Source organism: Polypterus senegalus, chromosome 2 (assembly GCF_016835505.1).
Source record: "Polypterus senegalus isolate Bchr_013 chromosome 2, ASM1683550v1, whole genome shotgun sequence".
In the NCBI taxonomy this organism is placed as follows: Eukaryota; Metazoa; Chordata; class Cladistia; order Polypteriformes; family Polypteridae; genus Polypterus; species Polypterus senegalus.
The window spans coordinates 52848483-52869321 of NC_053155.1; the positions used below are offsets into that span (position 1 = coordinate 52848483).

Consider the following 20839-nt stretch of genomic DNA (forward strand, 5'->3'; position numbering starts at 1 on the left):
GGATTGTGGGAGGAAACCGGAGCGCCCGGAGGAAACCCACGCAGACACGGGAGAACATGCAAACTCCACGCAGGGAGGACCCGGGAAGTGAACCCGGGTCTCCTAACTGCGAGGCAGCAGCGCTACCACTGTGCCACCGTGCCGCCCTATATCAATTATATATTATATATTTATGTAATGTTTATATAAATTATATATTGTCACGCACACACGCTTTGGAGACAGTCGACAAAATCCACGGTGAGTAGACGGTCGCAAGACGAAGGGCTACAAAAGAGTGCTAACCTCTCTCTCTCTCTCTTCCCTTAGAAGCAAAGATGAAAAATAAACAACCGTAACGCGGAGCCAAAATGGCCAACTTGTCCTTCCGTCCTTCCTCAATTTCGTCACAATCAAGTTGGAGCCAAGGCGTCATTTCCCCCAATTAATTTCCTGTAGCCATTTTGAGTTTCTGTATAAATACCCCCCTATTTTCAATGTTTGGTTGTCAAATGCTTGGTTGAACCCTTTATGTTTCACTGTTATTTTGACCTGTCCTTTGGACAATATATGGGGCGGTATCCCAAAATTTTTTTTGACTGGCTGTCGAATTTTCTTTTTATTACAATATATATTAGTTAAAAAGCAGACATTTGGCAGGATTGTACTTCTAGCCAGTAGGTATCTGCTAAGAAACATTTTGATATATTAGTATTTAGGGGTTAACTCCCCTCCCCACAACAGAAAAATCCATACCTTTTAGACATTTCCAAAATGAAGTCATTCAAAATTTGGAAATATTTTCTTTTCAAAAGTATAATGTGCAAACTATTAAAACAAACTGCAGGAAAACATTTATACAGCCATTTAAAATTCAACCACATAGTCCAGTATGAAGAGAGCATGAAAGCTAAGCAAGCAGCACTACTTTCCTAGTATGTTTGGCCTATGACACAGACAAACATTAATTACCTGTTTAAATTAATGCATATCCTCATACAGCAGTCTATTGAAAGTTAAGTCAGACAACAGCAGTAATCATGGTTTGTTTATCTACATAGTAGGCTCCATTTAAAACTGTGCAGCGAAGGTTTTAAAAAATGATCAACAGCCAAGGTAAGACAAGTCATCCCTTCCTACAATTATTCTTCTGAAGTCACATTGCATTTAGTTTATTCCAAATGTCAGATAAAAATCAAAATGTATCTTAAACAAGAAGCACTTTATGCACCAAATGAAGACATATTTGTGGTTGAGTAGGATCATAGAGGCATCCCTGAGCATAACGGCTCATTACATTGATGAGGAATATATGCGACAAAGCAGATGCTTGCAGTGCTGCTTCTTTAAATGAGTGCGTCTTTCATTATGATACATTCCTGAAGAAGGAGGACGGCTCTGGAGGACGCAGACTCAAGGACTGTGCCTGTAAGCAGCATGTAACAATATTTTATTATCAGAATAATTCTCCAGCGTGCTATGTATTAATATTGTTACATATAATGTGTTACATACATGTATAACATCACTATCAGTTTGTGTTTACATGAATATTTTAATTTATATTATTGTCATTTAAGATTTTATCATGTACTTTAATTTTTACATACACATTTCTTTACTTAATAAAGCAGAACCCCAAATTTAACATTCCCCACTTTCCCACATTTTACATTTTTCAATGGTGAGTTTTGGTAAAGGCTGTTTTTTCAGAAGAAATACCAATTTGGAAAAAAAAGGGAGGAATGTTTATGTGATGCTTATATTTATTAAATAAATATTTGCATATCAGTAATTTACTCTGTTTACTGTATTAAAAATAGCAGAATGAATTTTGTAAGTGTGAGGTATTTTTATTGTAAGAAATAAAAATGAAAAATGATTATACGTTAAATTTTTAATTTTTCAACTAATCCAGCATTTAACAATTTCATGTTAATTTTTTAAGTGGTTTCCTACACAATGAACATTGCACTGTACTGTGTGTAAAGAGAATACATGATATGCAGCTGGCAAGGCAAGGAGCCTTCTTCATTGTACTGTTAATTGAATTTAATATGGGCAATTCTAAAAGCAAAGGCAATAATTGGCAGTTATTAATTTTGTCATAACAATGCACCCCTATTAAAATGTTCAGTTCATTGCTTGCACCACGTAAATGTGTAGTCTATAAACATATTCAATGATGTGTGTAATAAGTTAAGGGAAATCACGATTCACTGCATGTTGCTTTTGATCCGAGCCCTCCCAAACTTTGTATTGGTACAAGACTACAGATCAAAGTGTTATATTTAAACCTGATTGAAGCTGTCATTTGTACAGGATTTGCTACTTGGTGAAATTGTATTTATACCCAAAATTCCCATTATTCCTACTGATTACCTGTTTATATTCCAAAAAATAAAGTTGCATGTACATTTGTGTTTTGCAGTGACTAATAACAAAAGCCACGGTCAGTCAGTGGGAAAAGCAGGAACTGATTTATGGCAGGATTGTTTAACTCATGGGCAACCTAGCATATTCCAGAATAAGGAGCTCAAGTGAACTAGTAATATTATAATATTAGCCCTGATTGATAAATAAATAAATAAATAGATGAAATACCAAATATCATGAACCAAAAAGTGCTCAATTAGTTACATTGTAATTCTGATGCATTTGATTAACCAATGACACTATAACTGACACCCATTAGCTTAGGAAATTTCCCAAGTGAAGCTGAATAACAGCTAGTTAATGTATTATAACTATTTTTTTTTTACTATACTGTATATTTGTTTCCAGTGACCCCTTTGAGATAAACTGCAAAACAAAATTACTTTTAAGTAATTAGTTAAGCTAATTTATGAGTTAAGCTTTTATATTAAAAGTAAAACTACTAAAAAAAATTTGTCAAGAAACATATAATTAACCTACAGTAAGTAATGAAGATAACAAAGAAAGCAAAATGAAGACTTGCACAACACAGTAACATACGGATTTTACTGTGTGTGTATGTGTTTGATTGTATCTGGTTTAGTTGTCTGTGGTGGGCTGGCGCCCTGCCCAGGGTTTGTTTCCTGCCTTGCACCCTGTGTTGCCTGGGATTGGCTCCAGCAGACCCCCGTGACCCTGTAGTTAGGAAATAGCGGGTTGGATAATGGATGGTCTAGTTGTATTGACTTATTGGTCCAGTTCATCTATCAAATAGACTTAAAAGTCTTTTTTGATTTAAATCACTTCATTGAATAAATATAAACTTTTCCAAAAAATTTTACAGCTTTACATGTTGTGGCTATTTGTTTCAAAATAAAATTACATATCTGAAACAAATACCTAAAAATGGTACTCTGTAAATTGTGATTTACATTATTACATTATTTTCTCCAAGACGAAAAAATGAATTGTCACCTGCAAGTCTACAATATGCACATCTGTTATCCGCAATACCTTTTTTTACTTTAGTAAAATAATCTTTCATCTTTATATTTTACAGCTGTTTTTCTGTGTTTTTCTTTTTCATAGCAATGTTTCAGATACTGAAAGTAGTGATAATATCCCATAAATGTAACAAATACACACTTTGTTTTGTGTGGTGACTATTTTCAAAAATCGTTTTGAAGAATAAATAGTAAAATGGAAAAAAAATTGTTTCAGTCTGATAAACTACAGAAACATTTTAGAAAGTTTCACAAAACTGTCAACTATCAAGAATTTTGCATCCAACACAATTTAAGAGATTATTAGTATTAAAGGTGAAAAACTTAATCTCCCACTGTTCTGCAGTTTATAAAGAATTCTCCATGTTGAAGTTGTATCATCCAAATCAAATGATAACACTTCAGAATAGGACTTTTTCTACTATACATCTTTCAATTAGTCCTCCATGTAAGAGTATCACCCTCATTAAAATGCCCTCTTTAGTGAGTATTTGGCGATAGATAGATAGATAGATAGATAGATAGATAGATAGATAGATAGATAGATAGATAGATAGATAGATAGATAGATAGATAGATAGATAGATAGATAGATAGATAGATAGATAGATAGATAGATAGATAGATAGTACAAACAAACACGGGCACCCAAACATCAAACATCAGGGTCTGCCTGAATACTTACCTGCATGTCGAGTGCAAGCAGCTTTTGAAACAAACAGGAAAAGCATAATTCGACAGTAAGCACAAATCATCTCCAATCTTGAAGTTTCACTGAGGTTTTGTTCCTTTTTTCTTTTGATTCTGATACACAAATTAATCTCAAGCTTTCAGTCCTTAAAGTAAACATATGAGTGACTGCACACCTCGTGGCAGCTTTCTTCAGGGGCAGAAGGCAACAGGTGGAAAGCATTAATTCACACCCCTATACCAGCTGAACAGCATCTTCCGGTCCCTTTGACAATAATACATTTTTGACCTTTTCTTTACCACAAGACTTCTGTTTTAGTTTAAATGGAACATACTAAAAATAAAACTAAACTGAGGTGGTCAGGTTGTGGTGTGTGTTTCAAGTGACCCAAAGAGTGGCAATAGACAAGTCAACACCAACTGAGTGTCAGAAGCTGAACCCAAGTAAGGTGATAAACATTGTAGGCCCTCTGAAAAGACAATTTGGGGTAAGACAGAAACCCCTGTAAGGTATGACAGCTAATTTATTAATTATTATTCTATATTACTTCTCTAGTTGTGTTTTAAATAATTGAAAACCTGGTGATAGGTGTTGGTCTATGTTGGTTGGATGGGCTAGAACATTAAACAGATAAAGTTAGTATGCCTATGCTGATTTAACACATTATCAAAATCTAGTGCTGCACTAGTTATTTGATTTTTATGAGGACATTCTCATTTTGAAGCGAAATAGTGAATGTGACTCTCATGACTTTTGTTTAGTGCCCCATGATGCTTTGCAAGGCCAATGTAACATCACAGAACTTCCAATGTTGGATGGGATAGTCCAAACCCCATCAAGTACATAATGTTAACCCCTACTCATCAATGGGTATGTCTGCCCTTACTTGTTGCCAAGTGTCTGATGTAGCAGCAAAACTGTCAGTACATGCAGTACACTGCCAGCATCAGTTTATGTGGGGAAAGGAGAACGTGTGGATAGAGGGATCTGAGAGTGAATGCAGCACACTTGTTTTAGAATATTTGTACCTTTTGTGAAAGTGTTTATTTGATATTTGGAATTCAGTCCTCACACACCATACACTTCATGTCTACATTTTGTCAATTATTACTGAAATATCCATCCATTCTCTTCCGCTTATCCGAGGTCGGGTCGCGGGGGCAGCAGCTTAAGCAGAGAGGCCCAGACTTCCCTCTCCCCGGCCACTTCTTCCAGCTCTTCGGGAGAATCCCAAAGGCGTTCCCAGCCCAGCCGGGAGACATAGTCCCTCCAGCGTGTCCTGGGTCTTCCCCGGGGCCTCCTCCCGGTTGGACGTGCCCGGAACACCTCACCAGGGAGGCGTCCAGGAGGCATCCTGATCAGATGCCCGAGCCACCTCATCTGACTCCTCTCGATGCGGAGGAGCAGCGGCTTTACTCTGAGCCCCTTCCGGATGACTGAGCTTCTCACCCTATCTTTAAGGGAAAGCCCAGACACCCTGCGGAGGAAACTCATTTCAGCCGCTTGTATTCGCGATCTCGTTCTTTCGGTCACTACCCATAGGTCATGACCATAGGTGAGGGTAGGAGGTAGATCGACTGGTAAATTGAGAGCTTTGCCTTACGGCTCAGCTCCTTTTCACCACGACAGACCGATGCAGAGCCGCATCACTGCGGATGCCGCACCGATCCGCCTGTCGATCTCACGCTCCATTCTTCCCTCACTCGTGAACAAGACCCCGAGATACTTGAACTCCTCCACTTGGGGCAGGATCTCTCCCCCAACCCTGAGAGGGCACTCCACCCTTTTCCGGCTGAGGACCATGCTCTCGGATTTGGAGGTGCTGATTCTCATCCCAGCCGCTTCACACTCAGCTGCGAACCGATCCAGAGAGAGCTGAAGATCACGGCCTGATGAAGCAAACAGGACAACATCATCTGCAAAAGCAGTGACCCAATCCTGAGTCCACCAAACAGGACCCCTTCAACACCCTGGCTGCGCCTAGAAATTCTGTCCATAAAAGTTATGAACAGAATCGGTGACAAAGGGCAGCCCTGGCGAGGTCCAACTCACACTGGAAACGGGCTCGACTTACTGCCGGCAATGCGGACCAAGCTCTGACACGGTTGTACAGAGACCGAACAGCTCTTATCAGGGGTCCGGTACCCCATACTCCCGAGCACCCCCACAGGATTCCCGAGGGACACGGTGAATGCCTTTTCCAAGTCCACAAAACACATGTAGACCGGTCGGGCAAACTCCCATGCACCCTCCAGGACTCTGCTAAGGGTGAAGAGCTGGTCCACTGTTCCGCGACCAGGACGAAAACCACACTGTTCCTCCTGAATCCGAGGTTGACTATCCGACGGACCCTCCTCTCCAGAACCCCCGAATAGACTTTTCCAGGGAGGCTGAGGAGTGTGATCCCTCTATAGTTGGAACACACCCTCCGGTCCCCCTTTTTAAAGAGGGGGACCACCACCCCGGTCTGCCAATCCAGAGGCACTGTCCCCGTGTCAACCAAGACAGTCCTACAACATCCAGAGCCTTAAGGAACTCATCCACCCCCGGGGCCCTGCCACCAAGGAGTTTTTTGACCACCTCGGTGACTTCAGTCCCAGAGATGGGAGAGCCCACCTCAGAGTCCCCAGGCTCTGCTTCCTCATTGGAAGGCATGTTAGTGGGATTGAGGAGGTCTTCGAAGTACTCCTCCCACCGACCCACAACGTCGAGTGAGGTCAGCAGCGCACCATCCCCACTATATACGGTGTTGACACTGCACTGCTTCCCCCTCCTGAGACGCCGGACGGTGGACCAGAATCTCCTCGAAGCCGTCCGAAAGTCGTTCTCCATGGCCTCTCCAAACTCCTCCCATGCCCGAGTTTTTGCCTCAGCAACAACCGAAGCCGCGTTCCGCTTGGCCTGCGTACCTATCAGCTGCCTCCAGAGACCCACAGGACAAAAAAGTCCTATAGGACTCCTTCTTCAGCTTGACGGCATCCCTCACCGCGGTGTCCACCAACGGGTTCGGGATTGCCGCCACGACAGGCACCGACCACCTTGCGGCCACAGCTCCGTCAGCCGCCTCAACAATAGAGGCACGGAACATGGCCCATTGGACTCAATGTCCCCACCTCCCTCGGGGCGTGGTTGAAGTTCTGCCGGAGGTGGGAGTTGAAGCTACTTCTGACAGGGGACTCTGCCAGCCGTTCCCAGCAGACCCTCACAACACGTTTGGGCCTACCAGGTCTGACCGGCATCTTCCCCCACCATCGAAGCCAACTCACCACCAGGTGGTGATCAGTTGACAGCTCCGCCCCTCTCTTCACCCGAGTGTCCAAGACATATGGCCGCAAGTCCACGACCACGACCACAAAGTCGATCATCGACCTGAGGCCTAGGGTGTCCTGGTGCCAAGTGCACATATGAACACCCTTATGCTTGAACATGGTGTTCGTTATGGACAATCCATGACGAGCACAGAAGTCCAATAACAAAACACCGCTTGGGTTCAGATCGGGGCCATTCCTCCCAATCACGCCCTTCCAGGTCTCACTGTCATTGCCCACGTGAGCATTGAAGTCTCCCAGCAAAACGAGGGAATCCCCAGAAGGTATGCCCTCTAGCAACCCTCCAAAGACTCCAAAAGGGTGGATACTCCAAACTGCTGTTCGGCGCATACACTCAAACAACAGTCAGGACCCTTCCCCACCCGGCGGAGAGAGGCCACCCTCTCGCCCACGGGGTAAACCCCAATGCACAGGCTCCAGTGGGGGCAATAAGTATGCCCACACCTGCTCGGCCTCTCACGGGGCAACTCCAGAGTGGTAGAGAGTCCAGCCCCTCTCAAGGAGATTGGTTCCAGAGTCCAAGCTGTGCGTCGAGGTGAGTCCGACTATATCTAGCCGAACCTCTCACCTCGCGCACTAGCTCAGGCTCCTTCCCTTCAGAGAGGTGACATTCCACGTCCCAAGAGCCAGTTTCTGTAGCCGAGGATCAGACCGCCAAGGTCCCGCCTTCGGCCACCACCCAACTCACATTGCACCCAACCTCCTTGGCCCCTCCCATAGGTGGTGAGCCCATGGGGAGATATTACTGAAATATTTAAAAAAATTTTTTTTTTTTTTTTTTTTCATATTTTATTACTGAAATATGAAAAACATTTCTTTTTTTAGTTATATGTTCAACAGCTCCTGCCTTGTATTTCATCCTACATTTACACAGATCTTTGTAGACACAGAACACACATGAAATGCATGTGTTCTAAATAACAGTATACTGAATTATTTACCCTATACAAATCCAGTCACACCACACACATAAATAAGGAGCATTGAGCTGGGAGAACTTTTTGCCCGAGCTCTGCCGAGCGGACGGGATAGCAGGCTGATCGACACATTTACATAAACAAAATATGCTGATGGAAAGGTGCAAAGGAATTTAGATGGGCCGAGATTACAAGTTGTTTTGTAGGCTTCAGGGATTCTAGTGTAAAGAAAAGTGGTCAGAATAGAATGACTGTCTCTGTTGTTCCTCATTGCAAACTATAAATTAATTACTTTGTTTGTTTTCTTATTTGACTCAGTTTTGCTTTTTAAAGTCATAAATGACTCTCAACAGGTGGTTAACATTATAAAAAGTGACAAGTGATCTTGTCCCATTACCCTAAATAGGTCTACAAAATTTGTGTATGATAAAACAAATATACCAAATAAATATGGTACCATAACTACCTTACCTGTCACTGTGATGTTAGTTCCAGTTCCTTTCTGTACCCGTGATGGAGGTGGATTAGTCTTGACAATCTCACATGCATAAACTCCAGAGTCAATTACTGTCAGGTTCTTGATCAAAAGAGAAATATTCCCTCTTATCTCTCCTTGAACTGTAACTCTATCTTGATACTCTTTGGAGACATATATCATTGAATTTCCTCTAAATGTAGTAATTGTGTTTAACGTAGGATACTTTCTTAGCCAGTACACAATGCTGTTGGAATGATCAAGTCCAGGTAATGTGTGAATGCAGTATACTTGAGCTGAGTTGCCAGTGTCTGTTATTATTTGTTCTGGATACTGGGCCGCAGTCTGCTGTTGGTCTGCAAATAAAGCACAAACTATATTGAAGCATGCAGCTTATTAATAACAATGAAATTAAAAATATTTTCACAGGATCATAATTCTGATTGTGATGGCAAATCTAGTGAAACTAAAAAAATCTTAGTTCTTAAACAGAATTGGGGTCAACACTATAAAAATAACATGTGTTACATAGTCAATCAATCCAGGGCTCAGGTCCTAGAAGGGGGATGCTGAAAATGTTAACACCCTGAACCAATTTTATAATAGATTTTCCCTCCCACTGCCACCTCCTTCCAATGACCAGTACCTACACACCATCTTTACTACATCAGCAACTCATACGAATTCAAATGGAATGGCCAGTGATATCAGTGACTTACAATCAGTATGGGCTGACCATAACTGAAAACCACGTATGGAGGTAACTGAGGAAACTACATGCAGCAAATCTGCGGGACAACATGGAGTCAGTCCTCAAGTTCTTCAGGCCTGGGCTGACCAGCTTTGCGGTATCCTATGTCATCTGTTCAATCTGTCATGAAGACTCCTGAAAGTGCCACTGCCATGGAAAACATCCTGCATTTTTTGTTTCAAAGAAAGCAAACACCTCTTCTCCTAAAGACTACAAACCTGTGGCACTAAACATCTCACATCATAAAGATCATTAAGAGACTGATTCTGGACTATAAGAGTCCTCTTCTGGTAGACCACCTAGTCCTCTTCTGGTAGATCACCTAGATTTACTGTGATCTGCCAATCAGACAAAGAATAGAGTGGAGGATGCAACCATCTATCTGCAAGGTTTAGTCACACCTTGACAAAGTCGGCAACACTGAGAGGATTATGTTTTTGATTTTTCCAGTGCATTCAATACCATCCACTTTGTGACTATCAAGGATTGTGTCTCTGATACATATGTGGACAACATTGGAGCACCATAAGGAACAGTCCTATCTCCTTTTCTTTTTACTCCGTATGCCTCAGACTATTATGTATAACACCTTGCATAGAATTTACACTAATGTGTACAAATGTGGCATACAGACAAAACTAGAAATGTGTGAATGCACAAAAAAATTCAGATGCATAAAACTGTGCGTAAGCAAAGTTCTATGCACTATCTCTTTATAAATCCCAATCAATATGAATTTTAATGCACATGAGCCTACAGCTCCACCACAAAATTTTCTCAGAATTTTACCTATTTGATTATGCAAATCAATATAAATAGCCCCTTCCGTTCAGTGTTTTGTTAAAAGACAATGGCAAAAGCACATGCAAAAAATAAGAATTTCAGTGAATGCAAAATGGAGGTCTGCTCAGTTAAAAGGAGGCAAGGAAAAACATACTATTTGGTGGCTTAAGCCATGGTATAAGCAACCAAAGGAAATTGATAGTGTCACAGCCTGGTGGAGGCACACAAAACTTCATATTCAGAAAGTTGCACAGTGCCCAAAATAACAAAGAAGCTGACAGATATCAAAGTCAATGTGAAAAGGCAAATTGCAGCCCACTGTCTAAGTGTCAACACCACTGGATGAGGTAGCGGTATTCCAGGGCTCAAACCATTTGAGCAGCAGGCTTCTGCAATTATTGGTGAGACATTTATAACCGGCATTTACTACCACCCAAGCCTGAGAGTGAAGGTCATTATAACACCACTCTTGTTCAGGCAGTGGGCTGGCAAGCAGGGTGAGAAATGGGTAATCATGGAAATCTAAATCAACTTAGAAGTCAGTCATTATCCTGGGACAAGAAAGCAGTATGATCTCTAAATACACGCTCTCTTCTAATGTCTTCTAACAACACTAAAACCGCCATGGTGGGTGGAATAGTTTAGCCTTTCCATGCACCATTATATTTTTACAGAATGATTACAATCAAGAGCCTTAAATTTGTAAATGATATGCATTTAAGTCTTTGATAAAGCTCACGTTAATGATGCAAATCTAAAAAACAGAGGGAAACCATACAGAAAGACTAGCACTGCTTTGACGCTGAGTGCAGCACATTTACAAAACCGAGTAGAAACATGTGTATGCATGATCTAAAGCTGCCATGAAAATTTGGTTTTTATACATCTTAATGTGGGTGTGCAAACTGGCATACACAACATTTTTCTGTATCACTGGAGGTAGTAGCAAAGAACATAATTAAAACAAAACTGAATGCCATTATGAACAATGTTGCACATCTTTTCCTTGACACACTAACACTGAGGACTTTCAGCCAATGAATTATTCATCAGGAGTTTGTCAAGAAACACTACTGGGGCTCCTTTATACCTTTATACGTCTGTATGATGTCTCATTGTGACTGTAACAGTCGAGTTACAAGATGTTTTTATTTTTAACTTTCTTCCTTTTTAGTCATTCTGATGTTTTTTTTTTTCCAGACCATAGTGTGTCTAATTCTTTCTTTCTTTCTTTCTTTCTTTCTTTCTTTCTTTCTTTCTTTATTTATTTATTTATTTATTTAATGACCTTCTGTAAAAAGCCAGATTTCCCTTTGAATAAATAAGTTTTATCTATCTATCTATCTATCTATCTATCTATCTATCTATCTATCTATCTATCTATCTATCTACCTATCTACCTATCTATCTATCTATCCTCTCCAATTTACAGCTGTTTTGCAGGCATCAGATGAAACATTTTGTAATCACTGAGTTCACCACAAATTCCTCTGTACATAAGAAGATTCTATATAAACAGTAACCCACCTGTCTGACAGCTAAGGTTTGACTGAAACATGATCATATAACAGTCCTAAACAACAACAAATCTACAATTTAATGGCTGAAAATCCTCAAACGTTTTAGAAGAGGCCATCCAATAAAGAAAATGGCATCAGATTATTGCTACTTACAGTAAATTGTTTCTACAACTTGCTGAATCATACACTTAATTAGTCAAACCTAACTTCTGTACGTTGACTTATTTTGTGTTGAAAAACTAATGACAAAGAAGAATCTTATGTGTTTTAATCTAATTTTGTAACAGTGACGATTAGATGTGCATGTTATGCCACGATATGTAAAACCACATAATTGCGCTTCTCTCACATTGCTGAATTTTGTACGCTTGCCCGGCATATACTATTTTACAATATACTATACAAATTTTCACGTTACTGTAAATTAATATGAATAGAATGTGTGTAATTCAAAAGCAATGAGTTTTTTATTAGTTGGTATGTAAAAATATATTTAAGTTTGTTCCAATTTAAACGGAATGTTTATACCTATGTATCAATTCTGCATCATGCATATAAATAAAGGAGCGCCGCTGCTTTATTTAACGCATTAACGTCAGTTTGTCTGAGCTTATACTTTTGCACATTGTAAATCGTTCTCTAGTAAAAACCGTTGTATGACAATAATAATGGTAAGGTTCGGTTTCTGAAAAAGTAAAGTTAAACAGATAGTGTGTTTCGTGAAATGAAGACTGTTAACAACGAAAACGGTCACCCCAGTTTTTATAATGCTTGTGCAATGGGCAAGCAAAATGTTGCATTTGTTGCAGAATGTGTGAATTGTATTTGCCCCCCTCCTGCTTTGCACAGTCTCCGTCACGCCTTTAAATACGTAGTCTAACAACATGGTTGCATGCGGTTGAAAATGGTTACTTGCCTGTATGCAGACCACAAAGATATTTAGCGAAGAGCAGGAGAAGAGTCGCTTGAGAATAAGTCCACATTGTCTCTGACCTGTTTATTGTGCGTGTGACTAGCCCCGGGAGCAGCGCTTGCTTAAATATCCGGGACAATTCGTGGACAACTCCCCGGGAGTGGCCGCTTCTTCTTTGGGGTGGAATCACTCTTATATTGTAATACAAGAGTCCAATCGAAACATACTTAAAGACAGCGTTTTGTTTGAATAATATAGAGATCACCCAGTAGTAAAACTACAAACGATACAAGAAGCCGTGCACTTTCATTTCCTAAATTGACAAATATATTGCACATTTGGTTATTGTAGCAACGATTAGCCCTGCTGCCAAATGTCTTCTGATTCCTGTGTTCGAATCCTGGGCCGGACGTCTGTGAAGCTGGCGCTTGTGCTTTAACTTCGAGCACTATAACTTACTCCGTGTGCTTCGATTTTCTTTCCACGTCCCACTGTTGACATCTTAAGCGGTGACCCCCAGTTGGCCACATAAGGGTTGTGTACACTGAACCGCATGGCGTCCCGTTCGGGGTTGGGTCTTGCCTTTAGTTCACAGGTTCTCTGCGACTTTGAACTGGACTACAATGACTGGATGAAGATCAAGTGATCGCGCTTTACGGATTGGACTTTTTCTTATTCTTTTAATAGTTCTGCGTTGATTTATTCTTTTCAAAATGAGTTATTATCCATCCCGCTATATCCTAACGGCAGGGCCACGGGGGTCTGCTGGAGCCAGTCAACACAGGGGGCAAGACAAGAAACAAACCCCGAGCAGGGGCACACACCAAGCCAATCCACCCAATCTGCATGTCTTTGGACTGTTTGAGGAAACCGGAGTACCCGGAGGAAACCCACGCAGACACGGGGAGAACATGCAAACTCCACGCAGGGAGGACCCAGAAAACGAACCCGGATCTCAACTGCGAGGTGCAACGCTACCCACTGAGCCACCGTGCCTCCCAGGAGTTATTATACCGTTAGTTATTAATTTCATATATATCACATTCATAACTGTAAGAATAATTACTAGTGTAGGTATCATGATAGGGCACTATAGCGGAGAATCACAGTCAAATTCGAAGGAGGGCTGTTGGTTTACTCACGAAAGAAGCGCATCATCATCACACCTTTTTTATACTATTTGTTCTTTTCGTTTCAGAATGAGTGCGTGGGTTTTTACCTCGCATCATTCGGACATGCAGATTAAGTGACGATTCAAAATTTGTCCCCAGCGTTAAGGGGTGACACACATTTCAGAGATTATTTCTGACTTGAATCAGTGGATAGATAGTCTCTAATACCCCACGGACAAAGGATGCAGAAAAGCGTCGAGTGGAATAATAATTGATATTTTAAAGAAGACTACGTGAAGTAAATTTGTAAGAGAAAGAATGCGTAGGGTGTCACCTAATGTCGTATGTGAAAATGGGCGTGGCCTCACTACTCCTTTCTCCGACTTAACGGAGCTTGATTTTCTGAGTATGCACTGATCCAGCGCGTTGCTGTACCAACCACAATGGGTGACACCTAAGCAACACACTAGTTCGAAAGGAGATTTTTTATTTTACAGGGGCTTGTGTGCTAATCCTGCTGTAGGAGTGGGTGTTGAGAGTCCGCAACTCTCCTTACCAGAATTCGGCGTCGGTCCTTCATGGCTTGCGGGCGACCTTAGTAGCGTAGCCGACTGAGTCTTCGATGTGTGGAAAGGCACACAGAGATGGTCACCCCAGTTTGTGGACTATTTGCCAATTATATTTTACTAGAAAAATACCCGCGCTTCGCAGTGGAGAAGTAGTGTGTTAAAGAAGTAATGAAAAAGAAAAGGAACATTTTGAAAATAACTAAACATGATTGTCAATGTAATTGTTTTGTCACTGTTGTGAGTGATGAGTGTTGCTGTCATATATATATATATACACACACACACATATAAACATATACTGTATATATACATATCCATACATATAAACATATACACATATACACACACATATATATATATATATACACATATATATATATACATACATATATATATATATATATACACACACACATATATACATACATATATACACATACATCCACATATATATACATATATACTGCTCAAAAGAATTAAAGGAACACTTTTTAATCCGAGTATAGCATAAAGTCAATGAAACGTCTGGGCTATTGATCTGGTCAGTTAAGTAGCAGAGGGGGTTGTTAATCAGTTTCAGCTGCTGTGGTGTTAATGAAATTAACAACAGATGCACTAGAGGGGCAACAATGAGATGACCCCCAAAACAGGAATGGTTTAACAGGTGGAGGCCACTGACATTTTTCCCTCCTCATCTTTTCTGACTGTTTCTTCACTAGTTTTGCATTTGGCTACAGTCAGTGTCACTACTGGTAGCATGAGGCGATACCTGGACCCTACAGAGGTTGCACAGGTAGTCCAACTTCTCCAGGATGGCACATCAATACGTGTCATTGCCAGAAGGTTTGCTGTGTCTCCCTGCAGAGTCTCAAGGGCATGGAGGAGATTCTAGGAGACAAGCAGTTACTCTAGGAGAGCTGGAGAGGGCCATAGAAGGTCCATAACCCATCAGCAGGACCAGTATCTGCTCCTTTGGGCAAGGAGGAACAGGATGAGCACTGCCAGAGCCCTACAAAATGACCTCCAGCAGGCCACTGGTGTGAATGTCTCTGACCAAACAATCAGAAACAGACTTCATGAGGGTGACCCAAGGGCCCCATGTCCTCTAATGGGCCCTGAGCTCACTGCCCAGCAGCATGCAGCTCGATTGGCTTCGCCATAGAATACCAGAATTGGCTGATGCACCACTGGTGCCCTGTGCTTTTTACAGATGAGAGCAGGTTCACCCTGAGCACGTGACAGAAGTGAAAGGGTCTGGAGAAGCCATGGAGAACATTATGCTGCCTGTAACATCATTCAGCATGAGCAGTTTGGTGGTGGGTTAATGATTGTCTGGGGAGGCATATCCATGGAGGGTCACACAGACCGCTACAGGCTTGACAAAGGCACCTTGGCTGCAATTAGGTATCAGGATGAAATCCTTGGACCCATTGTCAGACCCTATGCTGGTACAGTGGCTCCTGGTGCACAACAATTCCTGGCCTCATGTGGTGAGAGTATGCAGGCATTTCCTGGAGGATGAAGAAATTGATGCCATTGACTGGCCACCACACTTTCCTGACCTAAATCCAATAGAACACCTCTGGGACATTATGTTTTGGTCCATCCAATGCCACCAGGTTGCACCTCAGACTGTCCAGGAGCTCAGTGATGCCCTGGTCCAGATCTGGGAGGAGATCCCCCACAACACCATCTGTCATCTCATTAGAAGCATGCACCGATGTTGTCAGGCATGTATACAAGAACACAGGGGCCATACAAAGTGCTGCGTACAATTTTGAGTTGCTGCAATTAAATTTTGGCAAAATGGACTAGCCTGCCACATAATTTTTTCACTCTGATTTTTGGGGCATCTTTGAATTCATTGCTCTGTAGGTTGATCATTTTCATTTCCATCAAACGATGTGGCATCCTTTCGTTCCTAACACATTACCCAGTCTATATCAGTATAGATATCCAGGAGGATTTCTTTTTCCCATTGAGATCTGATGTGTTTTCAAAGTGTTCCTTTAATTTTTTTGAGCAGTTTATATATACATATCTACATATACACACATACATATACATACATACACACACACACACACACACACACACATATATATATATATATATATATATATATATATATATATATATACACATATATACAGTCTTTGGTTTGCGAGCAACTGTTTTTGGGGGTGCCAGAATCCATGAAGGAAGAAAAATGAAAAACATTATTTGTACAAAATCTTAATTTATTAATCCATTCCTAAATAATTAAATGGGCAGGCTATTTCGTATCAGTGCAATACACTGCTTGTTAAAACAGATGACTCCCGCTCTTACGTGCAAGTCTGCGTGGATATTATGAACTATCGTATCTTGTTCAAGTTCTATTTAAATTTTAAATAGAAGGAATTTTTATTTAGTCGACAGAATATTATTCCGGAATAAACCAACTCAAACCTTAAATAACTTATAATATTTTGCTCTCCATAAAAATATATCCTGTCTAAATTATACGAGTTAGAAATAAAGTAAACGTTAAAAGAACAAACATTTAAATTTCTTTACTCTTATGTAATTTTATATAAAAAGTAAAATTAAATTTTAAATATCCCAAAAGATTTTGCTCTCCATAAAAATATATCCTGTCAAAATTATACAAATTCAAATATGAACATGGTGCATAACAAAACCTGGAAATATACATAAAATTTGTTCTTTTCAGCAATAACAAATCAAATCATTCAGTTGTCTTTGCTCTATGTCATTTTATCAGAGCTGGACGCCTGGCATCTTTTTTTGGCAAGAAGTTCGTTTATGTTTGGTGTGAGGTTCTGTGTTGTGGAGATTCTCAGGATGGACTGCAGGTGCTCATCAGTGAGGCGACTCCTGTGTGCTGTTTTGTTAGTCTTCATGACTAAGAAGAGCTTCTCACACAGATATGTGCTACCAAACATGCACAAGGTTCGAGCCGCATGTAGACGGAGCTGGAGCATTTGTGCGGGAATGGAGTGAATAAACTGTGCGGGCCCTGTAGTATCGGACTTTGCCTTCAGTGTGCCATTACACTGCAGCTCAATCACCTCCATCTGAATCTGCACAGGTGCAGTTTCCACATCGACGGCAAATGGGTTGCGAAACAACTTAAAATTCTTTTTTTGTTCTTCAAAGCCACCAAAGCGCTGTGCGAACTCAGTGCGCAGTGCGCCAGTTTATCAGCAAAGTGCGTATTTGGGAACACCGTAGTGCCGAGTTGGTTCAACATTACTTGGCAACAGGGAAAGTGGGGCAAGTTGCACTGGTGCATTTGTATCTCCCATAAAAGCAGCTTCACTTGAAATCACTTTGTGATTTTGCACGGGTAAAAACTTCTGCTGAAGTGTCAGATTTTTCTTTAACTCTTCTGCTTTCTGTATCTTGTGCATTGCATTCAGGTCTTTCAGGTTATCTTGATGTTTTGTCTCACAGTGCCGTCTTAGATTAAATTCTGTAATTACAGCCACATTAGCTCCACAAATGAGACACACGGGTTCAGTAAACATATACTCAGCCTCCCATGGGTTTTTAAAGGCTCTATGTTCAGAATCACCTTTTCTCTTCGGCATCGTGTGGGCTAGCTTCGCAATAACTTGCAGCATCATAAGCTAGACTTGATTTACTCGGTAAGTGTTCGGCAAGGCAGCTGAAGCGCTGCATTATGGGATCTGTAGTTTATTGTGTTACCAGCGCTTCATATCCCAGGGCCATTAATAACAATAATACAGTATATAAAATGATAAATGATGATAATTACACGCCAGGCCGGATGTGGCTCGTGGGCCTTGAGTTTGACACATATGGACTAAATAGAACTTGAAAAGAAATATTTTTTCGAATGTGATCGCGCAATTCAGATCGAGTTGATGCGCACTACTGTACATCGAGCCCGCATGCTATTGTGGTGTTGCCTGTGTGCCTCAATAATTTACCCTCCCCTCGCTCTTACGTTTTTACCGTTCATCTAATGAATACACTGAGTTTAGTTTTACCAAAACAATCATTGATCACGAATAAAGTATCCATTATTCATAAAGCTTCAATTGGTGATCTGTCTTTCTGCGTTAACCGCATATTTTTTCGTACGTCTCAAACCAAGGGGATGCGAGGCTAAAATGAATCGAGAAGCGTACATACTTAGTGCATCCCCTCTCGGGAATCGAACCTCGGACGTCGGCGTGCCACAGCGTGCGGTTTGTCTATTTGAGTGTAGCAGTGTAATTCGGTTTTTGTTCAGCACTCTTTGGAACTGTTGCTTTTTGTCTGCGCACTGCGTCAGTTCACGTGAGCCGCTGAATATGGTTTTATATGTCACTCGCTCACTTCTAATTGTTTCGCTGCCTTCTTAATTATATAATGCATGTTTTCTTCAGCGCTTTTTGTAGCTCATCCTGGTTTTCTACGTAATGCGTGATTACGTGAGAGGCGTGATGATGTCACACGAAACTCCGCACCCCACGGCTTTCGAGCTCAACTCCATTACAGTAAATGGAGAAAAATAGCTTCTAGTTATGACCATTATGCATAGAATTTCGAAATGAAACCTGCCCAACTTTTGTAAGGAAGCTGTAAGGAATGAGCCTGCCAAATTTCAGCCTTCTACCTATACGGGAAGTTGGAGAATTAGTGATGAGTGAGTGAGTGAGTGAGTGAGTCAGTGAGTCAGTCAGTCAGTCAGTGAGGGCTTTGTCTTTTATTAGTATAGATTTCTTTAATAGGCCTAATACAACAAAGGAGATACAGCACTGAGCTACACAATAACTCTTCTTTTTTTCTCTCTCTCTCTACTCCACCCACCAAATTTCTCCTCCCTTTCAATTAACTTTATTATAACTTACTGACATGAACTCCTGCTTACACTGCCATCAACCCCCGAGTTTTCCTTGCAAGTTGGAAGATCTGCTTGCATTGCTGGGTGCACGTCAACGTCATGCCCAGAATGGAGAAACAGCAGGTTATGGACCTTGTTCAAGGGCCCAATGGTGTGGAACCACCTATAGCATTTATGGAATTTGAACCAGCAACCGTCCGATCCAAAGGCGAGTGCTGCTAAAACCCGTTCTGACAAAGATTCAATACCATCAGCATCAATAAGGTATCGGTCGACAGTGATGTAGCTAGAGTTTGTGCCGCTCGGGGAAGGGCGGGCTTCAATTTGTCGCCCTCCAACATATCTGAATATGTTAACCTATTTAAACAGAAAATTAAAATGATGTATAGAGAAAAATTCAGATACATTTTGCATAGATGTATTCATATATGGCGAAACTGCAATCATTTTTCATATATAATTATTTATAAGCATCAACTAGACCAGTGGTCCCCAACCTTTTTGATACCAAGGACCGCTTTACTGGAAGCAAATTTTTCCATGGACCGGTGGGGGGATTATGGAGGGGGTTTAGGGGCGGGTTCTTAGGGCAGTTTTTTTATACACAATTTAAATTACATTTCTATTATTATTAAGTTATAATATCGTAATAGAAATTATACAGCTTACCATAATGCAGAATCAGTGGGAGCCCTGAACTTGTTTTCCTGCAATCCGAAGATCCCATCTAGGGATGATGGAAGACAGTGACACGCGAAGTGTGTTGCTTATGTTCAGTCTACTCCGTAATCTCGTTTTGGTTGCTGTCACTGCAGAAAACTCTGCCTCACAAAGATAGGATGTTGGAAATGGAAGCAGCTTCAATAGCTTCTTTCTTGTTAATTTTAATCTCCTTCGGCCTACAAGTTATGCTGATGAGAATTTTTCTCAGCATTTCCTTGCGATAATACACTTTCAGGGTGCGAATGATGCCCAAACCCAATGGCTGAAGCACTACTGTGCAATTGGGCGGGAGGAATTCAACGCGAACATTATCTGAATGTGGAAGTATGTTGTGGGCAGCACAGTTATCAATCAGAAGCCGAATCATCCTCTTCTTCTTCTTCATATTGTGAGGTTTCTGAACTCTTTTGGGATCCCCCCACCCAGAATGTCACACTAAAGTGCATCCTGAAGCGCGATTGCAGCATCTGTGTAAGATTGCTCGTCCATTGCCGGGGTAGGGAAAAACAGGCTCGCAGCGTGTTGTCCCATGGACAGATTTCCCAAGAGAGTTTAAAAACCGCACATTTTCTTGAATGAGTGCCACATTAATAGGAATGTTTCTTGAAGGAACATCACTGAACCACATAAAAACTGCTTTTTCGCCGTCTTCAAATGCAGCAGTTCGCATACGTTTGCAACCCGAGATTTTTCTTCTTTTTTGCATATAACAAAGACATATGCATTGCATTTGTGATTGCAACAGATTGCACATCACAAACATTAACACTGTTATCGTTTTTTCGTGTCTGCCGTTTCTA

At 41.1% G+C, this 20839-nt stretch overlaps 1 protein-coding gene across 3 annotated transcripts in view; it reads right to left on the reverse strand.

Moving 5' to 3' along the window:
• The window catches only part of LOC120522912 (sodium channel subunit beta-3-like), a 51652-nt gene extending 38646 nt beyond the window's left edge, over positions 1-13006 (reverse strand). The window contains exons 1-2 of one of the 3 annotated variants that reach the window (XR_005632532.1): positions 12781-13006; positions 8807-9166 (exon numbers count right to left, since the gene is read on the reverse strand). Coding sequence is in view for 2 of the 3 variants with exons in the window: in XM_039743689.1 (XP_039599623.1) it covers positions 8807-9166; positions 12781-12847 (427 nt within the window). In the remaining variant the exon portion in view is untranslated. Of the gene's footprint in view, positions 1-4083; positions 4300-8806; positions 9167-12780 lie in introns of those variants that run through there. The other 2 variants (XM_039743689.1, XM_039743690.1) reach the window with 2 other exon arrangements.
• Positions 13007-20839: the final 7833 nt, after the last annotated feature.